The 20,496-nt window shown below is 45.2% G+C and overlaps 1 protein-coding gene across 3 annotated transcripts; it reads right to left on the bottom strand.

Annotated features, from left to right (window-relative positions):
• Window positions 1-7,223: 7,223 nt before the first annotated feature.
• On the bottom strand, window positions 7,224-16,392 carry TAGAP (T cell activation RhoGTPase activating protein). Of its 3 annotated transcripts, none has more exons than XM_074818877.1 (10): window positions 16,290-16,392; window positions 15,769-15,853; window positions 15,606-15,659; window positions 14,930-14,996; window positions 13,313-13,485; window positions 11,784-11,945; window positions 11,198-11,307; window positions 10,291-10,486; window positions 9,639-9,756; window positions 7,224-9,456 (listed from the first exon to the last, which is right to left on the bottom strand). In XM_074818877.1, the coding sequence occupies exons 2-10, from the start codon at window positions 15,793-15,795 to the stop codon at window positions 8,279-8,281; spliced, it is 2,085 nt and encodes a 694-aa protein (XP_074674978.1). In that variant the 5' UTR covers window positions 15,796-15,853; window positions 16,290-16,392; the 3' UTR covers window positions 7,224-8,278. The 3 variants fall into 3 exon arrangements, with proteins under 3 accessions (XP_074674978.1, XP_074674979.1, XP_074674980.1); XM_074818878.1 differs by having other exon boundaries at window positions 13,313-13,482; XM_074818879.1 differs by lacking the exons at window positions 7,224-9,456; window positions 9,639-9,756 and having other exon boundaries at window positions 10,282-10,486; window positions 16,290-16,372.
• Between the last annotated feature and the right edge of the window lie 4,104 nt (window positions 16,393-20,496).

Raw genomic sequence — 20,496 nt, 5'->3', positions numbered from 1 at the left:
GGAAAAAGCAGACCCTGATGTTGAATAACCTAACTACAAGTCTCCAGTCATTATTTCAAGACCATACTCCCTGATCACCTATGGAAAACTAGTGACTGCTCTGCTCTTTCACACACCCAAAGACTTCTCAAATGCCGTGTCTTCTGGTGTCTGTCACTCATAAGATGGGTGTGCATCTGTATATCATATCATGTAACGTGTACTCCTTGGAGTACAGCGCCCTGTGAAATTCTTGAATGATACTGTGGTTACTTTCTCACCAGTTGTGATGAAGAAAACTGCTTGGTGAATCACAGGCAAAGCTGTGCAGCTGCACGTGCTGTGTGAAGTCACAGCTTTATGATGGAGAGACAGAATTCACACCTGGAGGAGTGAGGGGGGAGGTGAGTGCAAAAACCTTTTCCTCAGTGCATGGAGGAAGTAGACAGGGCTATATGCCCTATATATGATGAGGTTGAATTGCACTGCAGGCATGTGGAAAAGCAGGCAAATCTCTAACCATTATCATAAGAACATCTTCTCTGATCATGTCTTTGAATCTGCTTGGGTTTGGCCTTAAAATTTTTTTAAAATACAGTTTTGTAATTTTCAGCTTGGCCTGTGTGATACTGAAGGTGCAGATCTTAATTTGGACTGTAGCATCTGTCAAGGAAGTTGGTGGGAGGTTTGCGGGTTGTAAGAAGGAAGAGTTTCAAGCAGCCAATGGATCAGTTCTGTAAATAGCTGATTGGCTAAAGAGTATGTTTTGTTTAGAAAGTCTGAAACCCTTCATAGAAACCTTTTCATATTATTACCCAGCAGAGGAAGCAGAGCTCAACAGAGTCAACCCTGTTTGGGATTTGTGAACCATGTATTCAGACTTACGTGCTGGCACCTCAGGTTAGAAACAAAAAATTATCTGTGGTTTCCTCTCCCTCTGTAGAAGAATGTGAAGAATTTGGAATGGGCTTCACTCAGAAGTGAGATTTAAATTGGTGTATTTATCACAGCTAATTGAAAAGACTGATTTAAAATAATAAAAGTGATGCATTCTATAGAAAAAAAAAAGTATAAGATAATTAGCACTTCTGAGTAACAGACAGAAAAAACAATTGTTCACTCAATGTACACGGAGACCTGCAGTTGGCTATATATATGAGAGCTAGCTGTCCATATGAGGATTATATCACTTCTCCAACAGTGGCTGCCCTTTTCCTATGGATTTTCCTCTCTGTTATTGTCAGACTTTTTATTTAAAACATTATTTCCTCTTCTGAATTTTTAGCCTTCAAAAGTTCCTCTGAAGTTTTCACTGTTCTGATGACACATGTGATAAGGACTGATTGCTAACAAAATTCAGAGAAAAAGGTAACCAGAGTGCCTAACCAAGGTGGGTTTCCTTTTCCTGTAGTCAGAAATTGTCCTCGTGGAGACACACGATAGCCACAGTAACTGCTATCTGGCTAATGCTAGCAGAGTAGCAGCACGTTTTAATCACCTGCATTTTGCAGCTGCCTGTGATCTGTTATGGATGTGAAATGCTTGCTGGGTTGGACAGCCAACCAAGCCAACTTTAAAGGGAACTAGTTAACTTCATGGCTAAGTTTCCAAGTTAACTTGGTGAATGAGTTTCTATGCTGCTTTCCAGCTGAGACAGGCCTATTTGCCATGCAGAGGGAATGTGTACCAAGAAAGCAGCGTTTCATGCCTGCTGCACACAGCTCTCAGTGCCCCTGAGTCTGCAGAGCAGTGGAGAAGGCCTGCTGTCCTGAACATGTCTTAATAGGCAGGTGAAATGGCTCATGCACCTTTTATCACAGGCATGATTTACATTCAACAGAAGTGTAGGATTGCATGAGTGACGCTTGAAAACATCCTCTTTTCCCGAGACTGGGAATGCATGAATGACTTTAAGAAAAGAAAGATAATGTTATTGTCACGGAGTTTTTGACAGTGAGCCACTGCGGATTTTTCTCAGCCTTTTTTATGAAGGGGTCCCCTTTGTTGAAATCCTGTGGGAAGAAGTGGCTCTGGACACAATCAGGTGGTAGAAGGATAAAATACCTGACAACCATAATCCCATCTTCCTCTAGGGAACCCTTGAATTTGGAGGTCCTGGAAATGAGGCACTAGAAATCAGTGGCTCCTTGAGAACTCTCTTTTATCTACTGTAGGCTATCCTTCAGAATCCTGGGCTGCCTACCTATATTTGTTCAGAGCTGACCCCTGTGATAGCCAAGTGCTGTAATCTCTTGGCCTCACTATGGCAAAAATTTTGTTCTCTGGGTCAAGAGACCTGTCTGTGTGCAATGGAAAGCTAAAATTGTCACTTGCAGTGTGTGGGTGAGGAATGAGTCAGCCTGGAAATAAGCAGTGCTGGTGTGGTGCTGCAGCAAACCACCCGGTGTCCTGTGATGGATCAGCACGAAAACCAGAACAGGCAGTAGAGAAATAAGAACTCCCATTCCCAGATTAAAAATAGCACAGATGGGATTTTTGTCTGCTGTGATACTTCTTCCTGTTGTAGTTGGAGGCATTTGATAGCAGTTTTACTAGAGGGAACATTATGGTAAAAATGGTCTGTGTGGAACTCCCAACAGTATGTAACTGAGTTATGAGGCAGTAATTTTATCATTACCTTTTAACATTAGTATTAACTTTTTAACATTAAAGTATACATAGTCCAAGCAGAATCCCAAAGCCATCTATTTTGGCTTTAGTGCTACAGGAAAATATAGAGATCTATTTCTAAGCAAAAGGCTGAAGAGATACAATCCCATCACAAAAAATTTCCCAAGTTCTTGGCTTTATTTTGTGTGTCAGAATTGTGGAGCACAGTCACATCCTACAGAGTGGTTCAGTCCCAACAGAAACAGAGTTCTGGGTGACAAACAGGATGCCCTATCTTTCCTAATACTAGCTGTTGAACTCCAAGTGATGTTTGTCAATGTAGGGCATGCAGTCTTGTCCTCCATTTCCATAGAAGAAGATTGCAAATCGTGTTTCATCAAACTAGATACAGTGTAAGAAACTCTGAAGAGTCAGGTGCACCTGAAAAAAGAAAGCCAAGTGTCTGTGTTGTAAAGATTTAAATGCCAAACACAAAGTGTGGACAGTAACACTACAAGCTACTAGTTAGTATAAAGTTGGTGGAATTCCTTCCATTAATATTTTTGCCATGGGTTTGTACCGGCAATGTCAGTGTTGCATCCTGTGCCTGGGGTATACAGTTAGCAAGCATGGAAGGAAAATACAGAAGAAAGATCTTATGTAGAGAAACGGTTCTGTTCTTTGACTATGTCCAGTGAAGAGCTTTCTTGGGCTATGTTGCAGCAGATATTATAGAAAGGGACCATGGTAGTAACCATTCTCTTGTGCATCGTTGTTAAGTGTCCAGCAATTGTTCTGAGGTGTGAAGGATTCATGATCTCTTCAGTTTTCACAGTTCCTAGAAAGAGATGCCCTTCAGATAACAGCTTTGAGAGGAGGTCAGACAGGTGAGAAAGCTTCTTCCTCAAGACCTTGCTTGTGGAGGCAGAAAAAAAATCAATGTACTGACAATGCCTTTTCTCAGAGAATGTGAGCAAAATACCAAAAATATCCCTAACATCATAGCTCGTGAATGCTTTGATGAGGCATGGGGAAAAATGGCTTATTTTGACTTGTTATTTTACCTTAACTTAGCTCCAGATTTCCTTCCAAAGTAGCTGACAGCCCATACTTCCCCACAACGAGAGATGTGCAGACCCTTTGCTGAAATCCCGTACAGTCAAGGACCTCCGTCCATGCAAGTTTCATCCTAGAGGCTTTCCATAGTTACAACTATGAATTGAGGTCATCACTCTTGTATATTTCTTGTATATTTCTCTTGTAGCTTACAAAGTTGTTTTCTTATTCTGATTCTCTGCATATGCAGAGACTAAAACAAGGGGGGCGTGTGTGTGGGACTGAGACTAGATGAGTGTTGGTGGGGCTTATTGTATTAACAACCAGTGCAGATATGAGGGAAAAATGTGGAAGAATTGGAAGAGGAAAACTGAAACAGTCTGACTCAGAGAAGTGGGTCTAGGGATGGAGAGGACAGAAATGAAATTGGGACTTTGACAGCAAGTCCACGGGCATAGACTGGGTTTTGTTCAGTTAAAAGATAAATAGCAGGATAAGGTGAGGAATGCAGGCTGGGAATGAGGAGGCAATGAATATGAGGCAGAGATGAGGAGTCAGGAGTAGAGAAGAGGAAGGTCTGAGTCAGGGTTGTCTGCGGTGGGATGGAGCCGAAGGTCCCAGGCTCTGCAGAGGGGCAAGCAGGATGGCCTATACCTGCTTGAGAATGCTTCCTTTGAAGGCTTAGATGGAGCCTAAAATCCCAAGTTCTACTGTTTCTCTACTGTCAGTAAAAGTATCAGCTCTAGATTATAGAGACCTACATTCAAGGTACCTAAATGTAGCATCTACGTGTGAGGTGAGAGTCTAAGCTCCCATCACAATCACAGAAGATTTTAGGGGAGGATTCAGCTGCCTAAATATCTGGACCTGCATCCACTTTTGATGCCTTAGAAAATTCCTCAAGGTGATCTAAGATACCCAAATCAGGGAACAGGCAACTGTGTTCCACCTGCACTCAACTCAGTCCCAGGAGTCCAGAGAGATACTCAAATGCAGACTGTGCAGAAGTTGAGACACAGGCTCACATAAATGCTTGCATACAGATAACTAAATCTAAGCGTCCATGTCAGCAGTCTGCACCTGAATGCCAGTGTGAATGTTTGTGAAACCTGCAGGCGTGGTGTTTCTCTCAGCCTTCACTAAGGTTTGGCCATAGAGTTGATGACAGTGTGCTTTTGCTGTAAGGTGCTGTCCTAATTCAAGTGGCAGAGAACAAGAGTTTGCAACTCCCTGGTGCACAACATGGGGAAGGAAGGAGAGGAGCTTGTTGCTCTATGAGGAGCTCCTGTGTTACTCTGTTGGCTCTTTCAAATCCTAGAAAATCAGCCATAGACATATGTCCAAAGCCCAGGTGCCCTGCTAGGCCAGCCGTGCTGGGGAATGCCAGAATTAAAATTTTCTCCTTTGCTGCACAGCCTTGGTTCCTCCCCAGAACAGGTGCATCCTGTGGGGAAGAACAGGGTGCATCATGTGATTGAAAACAACAGCAGAATGCAAACACAAGGAACTGAATTCAGGCTGCGCCAACAGCCTTAATTCCAGCATTATCTTACAAGGCAATGGCTTGGATTTTCTGCTTTAGTATTGCTTTTTTCCCCTCTTCCAGTCCTATACTCTTTGTATGTTTAGAGTGTCTTCGTGAAATTTAATTAGAAAATTGGATGTGTGAAGCAAGTGATGCAATACTGATGATGGAGTAACCTGTGGAGAATGGGAGGTTTACTGTCATCATTCAATTCTTGTGTCAAAATCCATCTCCAGCTGACCCAGCTGTAAATGGGTATTTGCTCTTTCTGGCTAAGGAGTCAAAGGCAGCTTTGACAAAGGCCCTCAGGTAATTTGCCTGTTGGATATAGCAGTTACAGGGCCTTACTCTTGGAGGCCACAGGATAATTGAGCTGGATTTTTGACTGCAGTAAGATGGGCTGGCAGTATGATAAAACTGTTTTCTGAGCTGAAGGCAGACGAGTGAGTGCTAAAGCAAAGCTCTCTGCTTTCTGTGTCATTCTAGTCTTTTTAGGTTTCCTAAGTGCTTATATAGAAGAGAAATCGCTTCTGTGGAGTAATGTGACATGAAAGTAATGCTGACTAAACAGGCAGGTCTTAAGAGATGGAGGAAGACAAAAGTTATCTGTCAGTGAGGGAGTAAATCTTGGGGTACATCTACATTCAGATTTTGTTTAATCATGGTGTTTCCTGGACTTGAAGGAATGCAAGAGCAAGATGAGGGAGACTGGGCTACTCTTCTATACAACTCCTTCACTTTACCCCTTGTTCATTAACTATGTCTAGAGCTCTTCTCTCTTCCTTTCTCTCTGTCTATTGAAATGCCTTACAAGAGTTCCAAATGGGCTTTCTTACCTAGGAGCTGGAAGATTTAGGCTCATCTATATCGAATATTTAGAGCCTAGGTAAGTTTAATGAGTGTGATTGTTGCCTGCCTTAGGACATCTTGGGCCCAAAGAGAGACTCTCTTCATCTCTGGTGAAGCCACCATTCTTATTCTCCCTGTGTTTTCTGCTGTGGTTACAGGACAGGAAATGAGCAGTTCCTCTTCTTGGGATCCTTAGTCTTGTCACAGTCAAAAAGAATGAGTCACTGACAAAAGAAGTAGCTGTGTTGTTGTTTGAGTACATTTTGAAGTTCATGTTTTCTGTTCTGTGGCTTCTGAGCCTTTCCGCTGCACGTGGATTATCTCTTCATGCTCGTTCTGCCATGAGGGCAAGATGCTTGTGTTTCTTACAAAAGCAAGCTGTCATTCTCACTCAACACAGGACAAGAGGCAATGGGCACAAATTAAAACAGAAGGAATTCCATCTGAACACCAGGAGACACATTTTCACTGTGAGGGTGGTCAAACAAGTGGGGAACAGATTGCCTAGAGATGTTGCAGAATCTTCATCTGTAGAAATATTCTAAAGCTGTCTGGACATGGTCCTGGGCAACCTGCTGTAGCTGACCCTGCTTGAGCAGGTGGGTTAGACAGGAGGATCTCAAGCCTCACCTGTTCTGTGATTCCGTCCGTGACTCAGGAGTTGCAAATGCAGAAAATGGCAAATGCTTTTGCAGCTTGCAGCAGAGCCCTCTCATTCAGCTTGCTTGGAAGTAGAGTGCCACTGCTTAGGGGGCTGGGTGAGGTGGCATTTTCTCTGGTTGCAGCCTACCAGTATGATCCTTCTCCCATCATTTCTCCTGTCAGGCCAGGTACTCTCCTTCCTCTTTCTCTGTGTCCTGTGAACATCTACACCTGGAAAACTTCATACCTGAGATGCTGGTATGCTACTGAATCTGCTCCGCTTTTGGAGCAGTGTCACCTCTTTGCAGTTCCCTCTCCACCTCACTGATAACTGCTGTTACGTGGCAGTGTAACTTGTTTTCCTGACAGAGAGGGATTTGTTCTCAAAATCTAGCCTGCAGCCTCTTACAGCAATAGTAGTGATACAGCTGGTCAGTTACTTTCCTTCCTGCTGCTTAGATATGCCATCTCATTCAAGCAGACCAGCAGTACCTGTAGAATGGTATAAAAGTAGGTACAGTACATGTAGGGCCTGGATGTTTTAAAGACAGACAACGGACAGTTTAACATTCATGCAGAAAAATGTTTTATTGTAGTGAAGTTACACATGAGAAAAACAAAAGTCTCCCTACTCCTGGTTCAAGGCTATGCTGAGCCATAAAAGGGGAGGTAAGTGCTAACCAAAACAAGTTCCTACATGTAAAACACATTGCACTTCCAGTCATTTTTACAAGGTTATAAGGACACCACCTGATACTTTCTTTTTTGTCTTTTTTCCTTTCCTTTTTTAAAATGAGCTGCACCTTTAACAATTATTTAAATTGGAATCCAGAATGTTTCCTTACAGAAGTTTTTGTTGTTTGGGTTTTTTTCCCCTCATAAAAGCAAACCTGAAGATTTTCTTTCTGCTTAGCCTGTCCAGTTTATTTAGATGAAAAGCACCTCAGGCCCCATGAGGTTTATTTGATACATTCCTATAATGACCTTGTAGGGCTTCGGTGGCTCTAAACCCAGGCTCGGTATACAACACTAGTGCTGGTTAGTGGTCAGATCATTCTCATCACCAGCAAGCAGGAAGAGGGAATGGCAGCAGGTGCAGGGCGTTTATGGAAGAGTGCTCAAGTGGCCTCAATGACAGAACAGCTCTTCCCAGTTAGGGCAACTGCCAGCCCACTTCTTAATGCAGAAAAGCAGCAAAGCGTTGCACCAGCCTGGTGCACACACACGTAACAGATGGCATGAAGTCTGTGACCATGCAGAAAAGGAAAGGAAGGTGGGACAGGTTTTGGACCTGTCAACCTTTTAATTGTCCTTTCGGGGATACAAATACAACACTGTTTATCAATTACTAACTAGTTTTCCCACAACAGGTTATGTACAGCATATTCACTTACATTTTTTACATAATACACAGGTCTTCCCCACCACCACCTCTTGTGGCGAAAGAATGTGACATGTCAAGCTGACAGACACTTCAGGAGAGCCTCAAGGAAAAAAAAGTTCATGCAGAACTAGCTTATTCTTGGTCTCTTGAAAGTAAAATCTTACAAAGGACAAGCAAGATGTCTATTTTTACAATATTTACTTTGTACAGTGCAAAGAGGAGGGATAGGCTTTTTAAACATAGGATTCCTTAGCATACTGGATCTGGTCTACCTCAAAAACTGGCTGGCTACACCTTCGAGTCACATACTCAAGTTTCTTCTTTTGACAGGATTCAGACATGGCTCTCAACCGGTAAACTCCTGGAGTCACAGGTAAACTCACACGGGAGTTTATTCCCACAGTGACACTGAGGGTTTCAGTTTTCACATCAGAATCCTTTGCTGCACAAACTCTGCCACTGGGTAGATCCATTAGAGCTGTATAGGCTGCGTCCTGTGCACAGCTGCTGCATGGATGAGGCAGCAAAGCATCCTGGTTTGACATCTTTAATCTCATAGCTTGAACTGTGAGATTGTGGGAGTGAACTTCAGTGGCCAGGCAGTTTTTAGTAGCCTCTTCGTAAGAGGGTGGTCTTCCAGGATTCTTCTGGTCTACCTCTCTGAACACTTCATCAGCTGACCTGAGACGGGGCCTTTGCCGATATGCCACAGGCAATGGTTTGTCATCATCAGGGCTGTTCTCCTGGACAACTCTGCAGGAGAACTGATCTTCCTTCTTTGTGAAACTGTCTCTCTGAAAACCCATGTTTTTTCCAGGCCCCCAACTCTGGGTTTTTATTAGTGTCTTCCTGCGGTTTGCAAAAGAGAATGACAAGGAATGCTTTTTGATCTCTCTGCTCGGCGTACTGCAGTCTTCAGTGGCCTTGGTGGAAAAGGACTGGGGCCTATTTAAAAAGGTTTTTTTGGGACTAGAGGGTGAAACTACTGGGGAGCTGGTGAAGACTGAGCCATCAGAGCTCTCCAGGGAGCAGCTGGAGGATGTTTTAGGTAGAGAGTCTGTTGATAACTGTGAAGGTAAGATTGCAAGCCGTTTCTCCAGTGCCTCCAACCCTAGCTGTTTCTGCTGAATTGGAAAATTGTCTTCGCTTTTGTTTAGCTTCTGTTTCCTTATCCTGCCTTCAAGGTGGTTCTGGAAGGACAGGTCTGGCTCTGAGTACCTCCTGTCCATCGTGCTGATGTCATTTCTGATATTAGTCAGTGAAGGGGCAGAGATGCATGTTGGATATCTCCTGCTCACACTAGTGCTCCTCCCTTTGGGCTGCTCCACCTGAGAGGTATGGGGGCTTCCTTCAGCTTCAGGATCTGCGCTGTCATAGGCAGAATCAGTCTGATGAGCAGCACATAGGTGTTCTGTGGGGAGAAAATGCCTGTTAGTTTTCACTGATCATCTGAGGATGAAAGGGAAGAGAGCACTGCAACAGTGTCTTGAGCCCTTTACAACTCTCTGTGTTTCCACAGATGTATTGCCATATCAGATTAAAGCACTTAGCCCAGCAGCCCCAGTCTGTGACATCCCCAGTCCGTTCTCATACCTGTGGAGCCGTCTGTGTGCTCCAGTGACTCCTCAGCCAAGGCACAGACAGGCAAGGCAATGTCCTCCCCAAATATTTCTGAACAGTTGTTTATGAGGAACTCAACCAACGCTGTCACCTGCACACAGAACACAGAAAACAGTTTATTTCAGTCAAAAGGGCTGAAAACATATCAAACAGTCTTTCCTGCCCCTGCCTGCTGTCTTTGTATGAAGGGTAGCACAGAGCAGGGTGGCTTCTGCCAACATCCTAGCTTAAAGTCAGAGGGTGAGTCCACTCTGGAGGATGAGGCCTGATGCTGCAGACAAATTCATCTGCCCTCATATGGAAAAAACGCCGTCAGCCACAGCTTTGTCCTCGCTGTCCAGAGGGCCCGTGGGTGGTAATGCCCAGGAGGTGCCCCTTGCCCTCCGCGTGCAAAGTATTCAGGGGCTGCGCTACGACGTAAGGGGCTGCAGGGCAACTGCTACTTTTGCTCAGAGGAGGCGAGACGAGGGGCAGCCTTGCCCATCACACTGCCGGCACCTGAGCTGCAGGGCACCCCCAAAATGGAGGGGTGCTGTTTTGTTCAGCTTTTGCAATGGCAGTGGGATCCCTATGGATGGCTCTGAGCTGCCCCGAAGCGGGTGGCTGCTTGGTGAGTTCAACACACCTTGTCATTCATCTCCTTCTGCACTTGCAGTGGGAGCGTGCTGTCCGTCTGTGGGCTCAGCATATTTGGGCCCACGCAGATGGCCAGGTTGCTGGAGTCCATCCTGTTGGTCTCTGCATTTTGGCTGATGTGGTGGAGCAGAGACAGCAAGTGCTTGAGCAAGACGAGGTTCGGTCTAGGCAGTTTGTCAGCCACCCTGAATGAACACAAACAAAATGTGACGTTAACTCGTGGAGCATCGGCCCCTACTTCTTTATTTGAGCAAGTCTTAATTACACTCAGACAGATGACCCTTCCTCCAGAAAGAAGCATGCGTGTGCTTTTATCACTGCTTAGCAGAAGTATCATTCAGAAATCCCCAGCGGCAGCTGAGCGTGTGGTTAATTATAAGATGATAAATAATGAGGTCTTGACTGAAAGGCAAGCATTAAAGCAGTCGATGTCCTTGAGTAGATGGAATGACATCAGGAGATGTCACTGGAGGCTTCCCAAAGGCACGTGAAAGCCTGTGGTTGTGCTGCAGAGGTTTCAAAGAACTCCCAGTCAGCATCCGCATCTGCTCTTTCTAAAGAGCAAAACATGGCAGTGGTCTTCACGTGCCCGACTTCACTGCCAGAGGATGTGAAGGTTCCCTGTCAGTGCCTGTCCCACAGCACCATGACTATGTTAGCTGAGACACTGCAGCCTCTCTCCTCTTCATACGCTAGCCATTTTGTAGCTCAATCTCAAATAACTTCAGGAAGTGCTGCTGCTAGAGCCCTCTAAACCAAGCCCCATGAAGCAATAGCAAGCTGATATAAATGACAGGCTTCTAAATGAGACTCAATTTTGAGAGACATCGTTGGCCTCTACCAGCCACTCCATCACATTGGGACTGGTTGCAAAACTTCCTTGTTGCAACACTTACTCTTTCAATTCTTCAATTTTTTCCTGCTTGCTTGGCTTCTCCACAGCTTGCATCCACTTCTCATAGAGGTCGGCCGACAGGAGTTTGGAGGGAATATTTCGTAGGAAGTCCTGCAAGGCCAAGAGATTTAGATGAGGCTTTGGACACTACTCCCGAACACAGAGGGAACACCACTGTGACATGGGCTTACTAGGAGGCAGGTTGGCTTGAGCTACCTGACCATCAGCACTGGCAAAGCAGTGCAATGCACAAGTACATGCCAATTACGCTTGCACTGGGGTGACAACAAGACCCAGCTCTTAGCTGCTTTTCATTCACCCATAAATCTCAGTATTCCTCACTGGGAGGAAGCTGAGGAGAAGGATGAAGTGAGTTTCCTGTGGGCATGCAGGAAATCAGCAGCACAACAAGTAGGACTGAAAATCAGGTGGAAAAGGAAAATGCCAAACTTTCCTAAGCCTGAAACATTTAGTCTGGCTTTGCTCTGGCTTTAGCTTGGAGTCTCACCTAGGTCAGCTCTGGGCACTGAAGTGGGCCTGTGCAGATTAGCAATGTCCTCCCACCACTGCAGGTCAGAGGAGCTCACCTTCAAGACCACTGCCAGCAGGTGCACAGATTTACTTTTCAAATCAACATTCCCGCCTTTGTTTAGGTCCTCCTTCAACTCCTTTCGTGCTTTCTCATTAGCAGCTTTTCTGAATATCCCTTCAGTAGAAGGTCCTTTTATATACAATATAGCTAGGACATCCTGTAGGAAAAAAAAAAAAAAAACAGACAGGAATGGGAGAACAGTTACTTGGCTGAAGGAAGGTCCTTTAGCAAATTAACATTTCTTTAGAAACAGAAGAAAAATTTTCTGGAGGTACACCATGCTCTAATTAGATGAGTATCTAGTTAATGCTCCAAGTAGATTACATGGGCAATAACCTGATTTTCCCCCAACCCACCCTCTTTTTGGGTTGCTGAATTCCACTAACTTCAGTGGAGTCATCTCTGCTTCCTTCCAGATGGAAACAAGGAATGGCTTAAGTCTTAGTTCAGATCCCTTGCCTCCCAAGCCAGGCAAATATTGCTTAGAAGATACAAAAGCCTGTCTATTGGAAAAGCCAGCTCAGTGGGAGAACTGTCACAAGACCATTTTTATCCAGAAGACAGCATTTAGGTATTTGTCAGTGGCAGTCCATAGCTGAACACTTTTTTCAGGGAAATACAGAAATGCTTGGAAGTTTATGCTGCTGAAAGATTAATTTAAATGACTTCCGTAGAATCACAGATGTTTATACTAAGGAGCAGATCTTCTCCTCCTATTCCTGGTTCTGGTTTGTCTCCACTCAAGGTAACTTCCAGTGAACATTGGGTGCACTGGACAAGATCTGCAGACCTGACCCTTTCCACATCTGGGATGGGCCCTGAGCTTATCAGAAGTATGTGTGGAGGGAAAATCATAGAATCATAGAATCATTCAGGTTGGAAAAGACCCTTGGGATCATCATGTCCAACCATCAGCCCTACTCTACAAAGTTCTTCCCTACACCATATCCTCCAGCATCTCATCTAAAGGATCCTTAAACACATCCAGGGATGGTGACTCCACCACCTCCCTGGGCAGCCTATTCCACTGTCTGACCACTCTCTCTGTGAAAAACTTTTTCCTAATGTCCAGTCTGAACCTCCCCTGTTGGAGTTTAATGCCGTTCCCCCTTGTTCTGTCACTAATCACTTGTGAGAAGAGACCAGCACCAACCTCTCTACAATGTCCTTTCAGGTAGCTGTAGAGAGTGATGAGGTCTCCCCTCAGCCTTCTGTTCCTCAAACTGAACAGTCCCAGCTCCCTCAATCTCTCCTCATAGGATTTGTTCTCCAGGCCCTTCACCAGCTTCGTTGCCCTCCTCTGCACTCGCTCCAGCACCTCGATATTTCTCTCATATTGAGGTGCCCCAAACTGGACACAATACTCAAGGTGTGGCCTCGCCAGTGCAGAGTACAGGGGGACTATCACCTCCCTACTTCTGCTGCTCACACTAAAATCATCTCCTGGTTACTGCAGCACAAGTACGGAGGGTCTTGCCTCACACTGGAAGCCAGAGGTATAACTGTATTGCCAGGCTTGCTTACCTGGACTGGCTGGGGCAGTGTGTCATCTTCCCCACAGATAATTGCCAGAGGCTGGCCAAACAGAGCAATTTTGGCACCGGAGTCTAGCTGCCCTGGGGAATTCCCATTGGTAGAGCTTCGTCTCAGAGTAAATGACTGCGATATCACCTTCTTTCTTTTCTTTGTTCCATCTGCTGCAAGCAAAAGGAAAACAAAAAATCAGTTTTTTAAATAAACAGTGCTATGCAGCATTTCATCTGTGTGCAGGGCAGGGATGTATGTTGAAACAACTCTAACTGAAGAAACTGAAAAACAACTAAGTGGTTACTAAGGAAACAACTGACTAAACTGTAAAACTCTGACCATCCCTCTAAGGACGCCACCTTTCCTGTTTTGGGTTTGGTTTTTTTTACATTCTAGTCACTGTTTCTTCTTAGAGAGTGGGAACATACAGGGCACAGAAATACCAGCATTTATAGAGATTTTTGATATTGCAGCGGTTTCTGTGATAACTATCTAAAGCAGATATGTCACTTGGGCAGCTGGCAATGACAACAGTTTTCATTACACAGTCTGACTGTGCCCCAGCCTTAGGGCAAGAGTGGAACTAGGGGCTAGGGGCTCCTGCTTTTCAGCCTCTTTTACAGGCTGAAATGAAGACACACTGCTCCAGCTCTGCCAGCTTTGGAGTCCTGCTAGAACTAGTGCTTGCCCCTGCCGGCCAGCCAGTGGAAGGTGATACTTGCTCCAGAGGATGGGAGCATCACAGTAGGGCCTCACTGGCTTCAGGGTCAGAAGTATCTTAGCATGGGTTTTTCATCTGCATCTTAAAGAGGAGGGCGTGTTAGAAATTTGGAGATGATGATTGTATTGGTATGAAGTGTGGCTTTTTTCCCATTCAGAAACACTGAGAGAAGGATCCTTTTGCTAGAAGGCTTTCTAAAGGAGTTGCTTTCTGCAAATTTCCTATAAAGGACTTGCCTTCTACTCCAAAATGAAGTTGTCTTACACAGATGAAAAGTTCTCAGGATCTGTATTTGTGGCTTAGTACAAGTCCTTGGTAGGGAGGGATGAAAAGCTATGAGAAAGTCACCTAACATTATAGTGTCATATAAAATGTTTGCTTCTGTTACTCCTGAAAAATGGTCTGATATGATGGTCTGCTCCAAATCTGACCCTGACCTGCTAATGGTCTCCTCTGGGTTGTTTACAGGTGCTGAGGTTTTGCACAGCGAGTGAAAACAAGTGCTGTTGCTGCTGCCAAGAGGGTTTATTTGCTCTGGTGTGAAACCACTGGTAGCGGTACTTGGTACTCGCTTGCGGTGCCACACCTCAGTGGTGATGCTCAAGTGAGAAAGAAGCACATTTACTTCCCATTGCTGCCAGGGAACACAATGAAACGTGGCTCTGAGGACAAGGAAACAGGGATACAAGACCTCTGGCACTCAGCACTGTCACCTCTGCTGCTGACCATAAGAGAAAGAAGTCATTAGGAAGTGTGTGGTCTCCTGGGTGGGGCTGAGGGCTGTGGATTGCTCGCAGGGAGGTGAAGCGGGCAGTTTCGGGTGATTTTGCAGAAGCGCCAACTTGCAAGCGTTATATAAGAAGTCAGTTTCACAGTTTGCTTTTAAAACTCACCAGTTGAGTGGCAAAGTCCATCTTCAGTATCTGCTGGGACCAGCGGGGAGCATTTCTTGGCATCAGCCTGCAAGAAGCATTACAAAGAAGAAGCGTTACAGAGCTGCCACCAGCAGCGAGGGCCATCAGCAGCAAGGGTCACCAGCGAGTTGCTGCAGCTCCTCAGAAATCTGTGGGAGGCTCTGAGGAATAACCAGAACAAGCCCAACACCTGCTGAAGAGGTGCCTTGGCCCAGGAGTGACACTGCCTCACTGCCCAATAGAGGGGTTTGTGGTAAAGCCTGCAGCCAGCACCCCAAACCTGCCTAGCAGGTCACAACCCCTTTCAGGCTGCTCTTTTGACCCAGAGAAGCCACAGCTGGACACAGCCTGCTCTTCTGTGTCCTCGCCCAGCACTGGAGATTTCCTCCCAAACTCCTCCGGGGAAGCCTTGACAGCTTCAGAGCCCACCAGATTCTTGAGCAAAACTGACCAGGAGCTTGGGAAATGTGCTGGCTGCTCACAGCAATGCCCAGCTCCTTCTGCATGGTGCTGCACAGAGTTGCCTTTGAAGGGCTCTGCCCATTCGTGGGTAATGGTAGGCAGCCGACAGCTCCTACAGGGGCCACCCCCACTTTGCTAAGATATCTCACATCAGTACCCAAGAAGGATCGGGGGAAATGTAGCGGCTGCTTACCTCCGACTGGCGCTCAATCAGACTCTCCATGTTCCCAGCATTTAGTGTCTTTGACTAGACAAGAAAACAAAGACACTATGTAAGTAATTGAATGCCATGGTTTAGAAACCAGAGCTTTTCAAAATCACTCTGTTCACAGAGATGAAACAATAAAGACACTCACGGTATTACAGCTGCTTAACACTTTCATTAGGAGTTTGATCGGGAGAGCTCTGGACACTCTGGTTTCCTTCGGTCCTTTTGTTTGCCTGTTTATTGAACGGGGAACGGACAAAGAAATAGCTTTGTAAAACTGCACCCTTCTTGCCTTTCTCCCCTGCAAGCCAGTCTGACATTTAAATATGATTCTGAAAGAGCAAGATATCCCACACAAGTCAATCATAAAGCCCTTCTCTGGAAGGCACTCAGTCCTGCTGCCCTATCTACCTCTTGATTAAAACAGAAAAAAAGCAGCTTTCTATTTTTAATCCATGCGAAAAATGAGCAAGTGGTGACAGCGACGTATGGTTGTTAATCTGCAAACACAAGACTAAGCAAGTCAGTCAGCTCTGCCCACGAGCTACACTTAGCAGTGGGCGCACCTCTCCCCCATCTGTATTTTTGTGCATCTCTGTACAGCTGCTTCTGGAGCACTCCACCGACTTCAACCACAACGCCATAGATTTTATCCCGGGCAGTACTTACCCAATGAGTGAGTCCAGCCAGAGGTCCTTCACCTCCCGCGAACTGCAGAGGAAAGGAGAAACAGCATCACTGCCCACTGCTACTAATCCTTTGGACGGAGGCAGGCGACTAAACAGTTCTACCCCACGTGTGCTGCCTTATATATGCAGAAGGGGCAGGTGGAAATTCACAGACAGGAAGAAGCATCATGGGGCAGGACTGAGATGCTATGAAATTTCTGGCTTCCTCTTTCCTTTTAGAGGAGCTACTTTTTTTTCCCTTAAAGAAAAAAAAAAAAAAAAAAGCCCTTGTAGCTGTTATGGATGGAAAAGATGAGACACTTGCCAGGTAAAGGTTCCATCTAGCATCACCAGCGTGAGGTGGGATGTGCAGAGGGGACTGCAGTGTGGGCAGCTTCTCCTTACCATTAAAGGGCAGTGGGTACAGTCTGTCCTTTGACTGCTTGGAGACCTTAGATTTTGCAGTTTAAAGACATACCACCAGATCAAGTTACACTAAGAATAGTTAAAAAGATGGGGAGTGGAATAGCCAAGATTCAGAAAAATGTTTTTGTATGTTTTTTTAAAAACTAATGGCAACAGATTACTCTCTGCAAGCAGATGTAGACACACACTTTACCGGTGCCAACTAGTTTTGAGAATATAAGCACCGGATTCCTATAGAAGAAGTGGGGTTATGTAATAATTTAATAATGTATGACTATGTAATAAAATGTCTTGCTTAAAATATGTCTCAGTAAGAATTGTTTGTCCAAGTAATAAAGTTTAATTCAACTGAGGAGATCAAAAAATCCTGGAAAAATCTACCTCTGCTCTCCCTTCAGGGTCTGTTGCTGACTCCCCCACAACCTGGGCACATCAGAAGCAGAAGGACAACGGTACTCACTCTACCAGGCCATTATGAAAATTCATCAATGTTTGATGTTAAATGCATGATATTAGTTCAACTGATTCAGTGACAGAGGCAAATTACAACCCAGTATTCTGGCTATCAGTCTTTTGATCTAGTGAAAACGAGGAGCAAAGGCTGAGAGTCAAATGGTTAGGAATATTTCAGCAGTGGATTTAGGTGGAAAGCATACTTGTGAAACTGTGGTCTCTCTGATGCCTCCCCCAAAGGATGATTGTTTCACATGTGCAGGGGACGGGGCTGTGTCATAGCACAGCTCTTTGCAGATACATGTTATGGCTACATCCGCTGCTGAATTCACCCTGAAAGCCATTCTTTGCTTAACCACATCAGATCTGGCCCATGTAGTATTGACCCTGTGTTGTCGTGTGAAACAGACAGGTGGTCTCATCTTGACTGGCAGGAATCCAAGGTGCAAAATTCACTTTTGGTTAGACAGAGATGTGAACAGAAGGGCAAAAGGAGAACTGCCCTGCTTTTGTGGAGGGCAATGCTGTAGATAACCATTCAAATCCTCCTGAGGCCCATCATTTCCATGCTTCTGTAGAGACACCAATCTGTAGACTTGTTTAGGGTTGAAACTTACAGGAATCTCAATCAATTACCCTGCAGCCTTGTGTACTTACCACTGATCTTTTACTCATTAATGTAAATGATTTTTTGTTAATTAGCAGTCCCATGACATCTGTCATTTCCCTACTAAATGCCATGGGATGATGTACGTTCTTGCAGAGATACTGTCATCCTGCATCACGTTCTCTTGAGAATTCCTTCTGAGGCTCCCTGGCAGCTGCAGCACCCCTGCTGATAGTCCCAGCTGGATTCCTGGGAACAAGGGGCATCTGTTTTTCAGCACATCTGCTAAATGTGTATCTAAACATATCTGTCTGTTAAGTATCTCAGAGGCTTAGGGGACCTATGCAGTTCAGTTCTGCCTGGCTCTCACTTCCAGCACTGTACACAGATGTATTTCTGAGCTCAGTCTGTTGTATGATTAAGACATGGGGTTTGATCTGGAAAATGCGCAACTCGTGAAGAAAATGGGAGTTTAATGGGTGGTGATTAGTCAGGCCAGAAGCTTAGATTACAAATAGGGCACAGCTGTACACATGGCATAATGCTTTGAATTTCCCAGGAGAAAAAGATACAGTAATGGGTGGTATATTGATAGCACATCACCAGACTGTCCATTGGCACACACTGCTGTATCTCTGTCTAATTAGTTCCCACCTATTAACAGTTGTGGGGATATAATGGCCATTGTACATGGTAGGTATGTGTATAGGCCTGCCTGCCCATATGGAAAACAATTTGATTTTTTTTTATCCTCCTGATATAGTTCTTTTTTTTATAGCTCTTTTACAGTGTGTATCACAAACACTTAATTTGTATCAAAATTACTTTAAAGCAGCTTATTTCATTACAAACAAACATGCCCCATCTGAATAGCAGGCGTCCTAAAAAGCTATGGCTTGACGGAGTAATTATATGGCCACACAGAATGAAGCTTGACTGTATTTGTGAAAAGCAGTAAATGAGCATGTGCTGGCTCATGTCGAGCACCGCAGAGCTGCGGGCAGGGTCCCAAGGTCAGAAGAGCTGCTGTGCCAGGTGGGTGAAGACAGGAGGACCAGCACAGCATGAGCTGCCCTCACACCTACCAGCCAGAGCAGCTTCACAGCTTCCTCCACCAGTGTGTTAAGGGTAACACAGATGTAGCCCCCAAAGCTGATCTCCACACTGAATATTAACAGAAAGGGCCTGTCATATGGGACGTTTACAAATGAAGTCCCTTACGTGAACAGCTTCTTCTTTCCCCAAAGCAATCGATTTCCTCTGCACCACCCAGCTCTGCTTTGCGGACTCAGAGCCTTTGCTATGGTCTGCCCCTCAGTTTCATACAGATCTTATACCACGACACATTAGAGCAATGTGTTTGTTGTACCACAGTGGTTGCCCTAGGGTGAGCAGAATAGATGGCAGATGGCTTGGGCAGTGGAGCTGTTTGCAGGTGATGTGTTTCTCCCAGGTCATCCCTGACTAAGTGAATACATTCTCCTTCAAAGACATAGGGACATTTACAAAGATCAGGGTGTGGGGAGATGGGGTGGGATTTACAAGGGTTTTGTAGGACTAGCCTGTTATGAGCTCTTCCCCTCCTGTATCAGGTTGCTCCCCTCAGTTCTGTTGAAGTGCTTTACAATCACTGGAGGGAAAGCAGGACCAGGAGGGTCGCATAGAGCAGCTGACCCTGGGAAGAGCCAGAACTCTCAGGACTGGGTTTGCTCCTCGAGATGTGAAGAATTTTCCTTATAGAAGCCAGAACATCAGATTGATGCCTCTGCTTCCCCCTGGGCCTAGGCAGCCCTTTTCCCTTCCCAGGCCATGACTGCTTTTGTGGTCCACTCCCAAGCACTTTGCCCAGCCAGTTTTTGGAGAGAAGGCTTATATAGCCCTTGCTGCCAACACAGACCAAATGGTGATTTTCCCCTTTCTGTGAGCTACAGTCAAGCTAGGTGATTTCTCCTATTTTCTCCTCTCTCCTCTTACACTGTGGCTCAGTGAAGGACTTCAGACCATAGCAAGGAAGGGGCAGCATCAGTTGTGAAAAGAAAGGAATTGGGAGCCGATAGTAAACAAAAGAACAAATCTGTTGTGGCTGGAAAGCGTTTCTTTTCTTCTCTCCATATCAAACCACAAATGGGAAAATCCCAGCCACAGCTCACTTTTGTTTATTTCTACTACTTTCACAACTGTTTGACATGATGGCTCTTAGAAATGAGGGAGTATGTGAATGAATCCTGAAACCCGCCTTCACCCTGTTGTCGTACCAGCAAGGACGCGGCAGGAACGTAGCTGTGAGAAGGGTACAGCAGGACGTGCCTGGAGCAGTGACTCTTTCAAGCCCATATAGAGCAGAAAGAGTCTTCATGAGTGCCTCTGTGTTCAGGAGGGGTTGTATTCCAGCTTTGTCTTTACTGGCACAACTGCAGTCTCCCTGGGGGACAAAAGGAATGTTTACCAAAATAAGGAAAGCAGTTCTGCCAAAGTCAGAGAGTTGTTATATTGTGGGGGGGTTTTTTGGAAAGGAAAGCTCTGTGCAATTTGTTCATGGACTCAAAGAACAGGGTGGCATGTGTGTTGCTGGGAACAACAGGTCACATTTCTACACATCCTTCAGAAAGGCAGCTATAATTTCCTACCACTCTCCAGAGTGTGTTGTGGGTTGCATAGGTACAGTTCAGGGTTTCATTGCAGAAAAGAGGGCAGCCTGAGCTTTGATCAGACCAGTCCCTAC

Source organism: Strix aluco, chromosome 3 (assembly GCF_031877795.1).
Source record: "Strix aluco isolate bStrAlu1 chromosome 3, bStrAlu1.hap1, whole genome shotgun sequence".
Taxonomy (NCBI): domain Eukaryota; kingdom Metazoa; phylum Chordata; class Aves; order Strigiformes; family Strigidae; genus Strix; species Strix aluco.
Note: the sequence above shows the minus strand (reverse complement) of the source record. Positions and strands in the feature narration are given on the sequence as shown.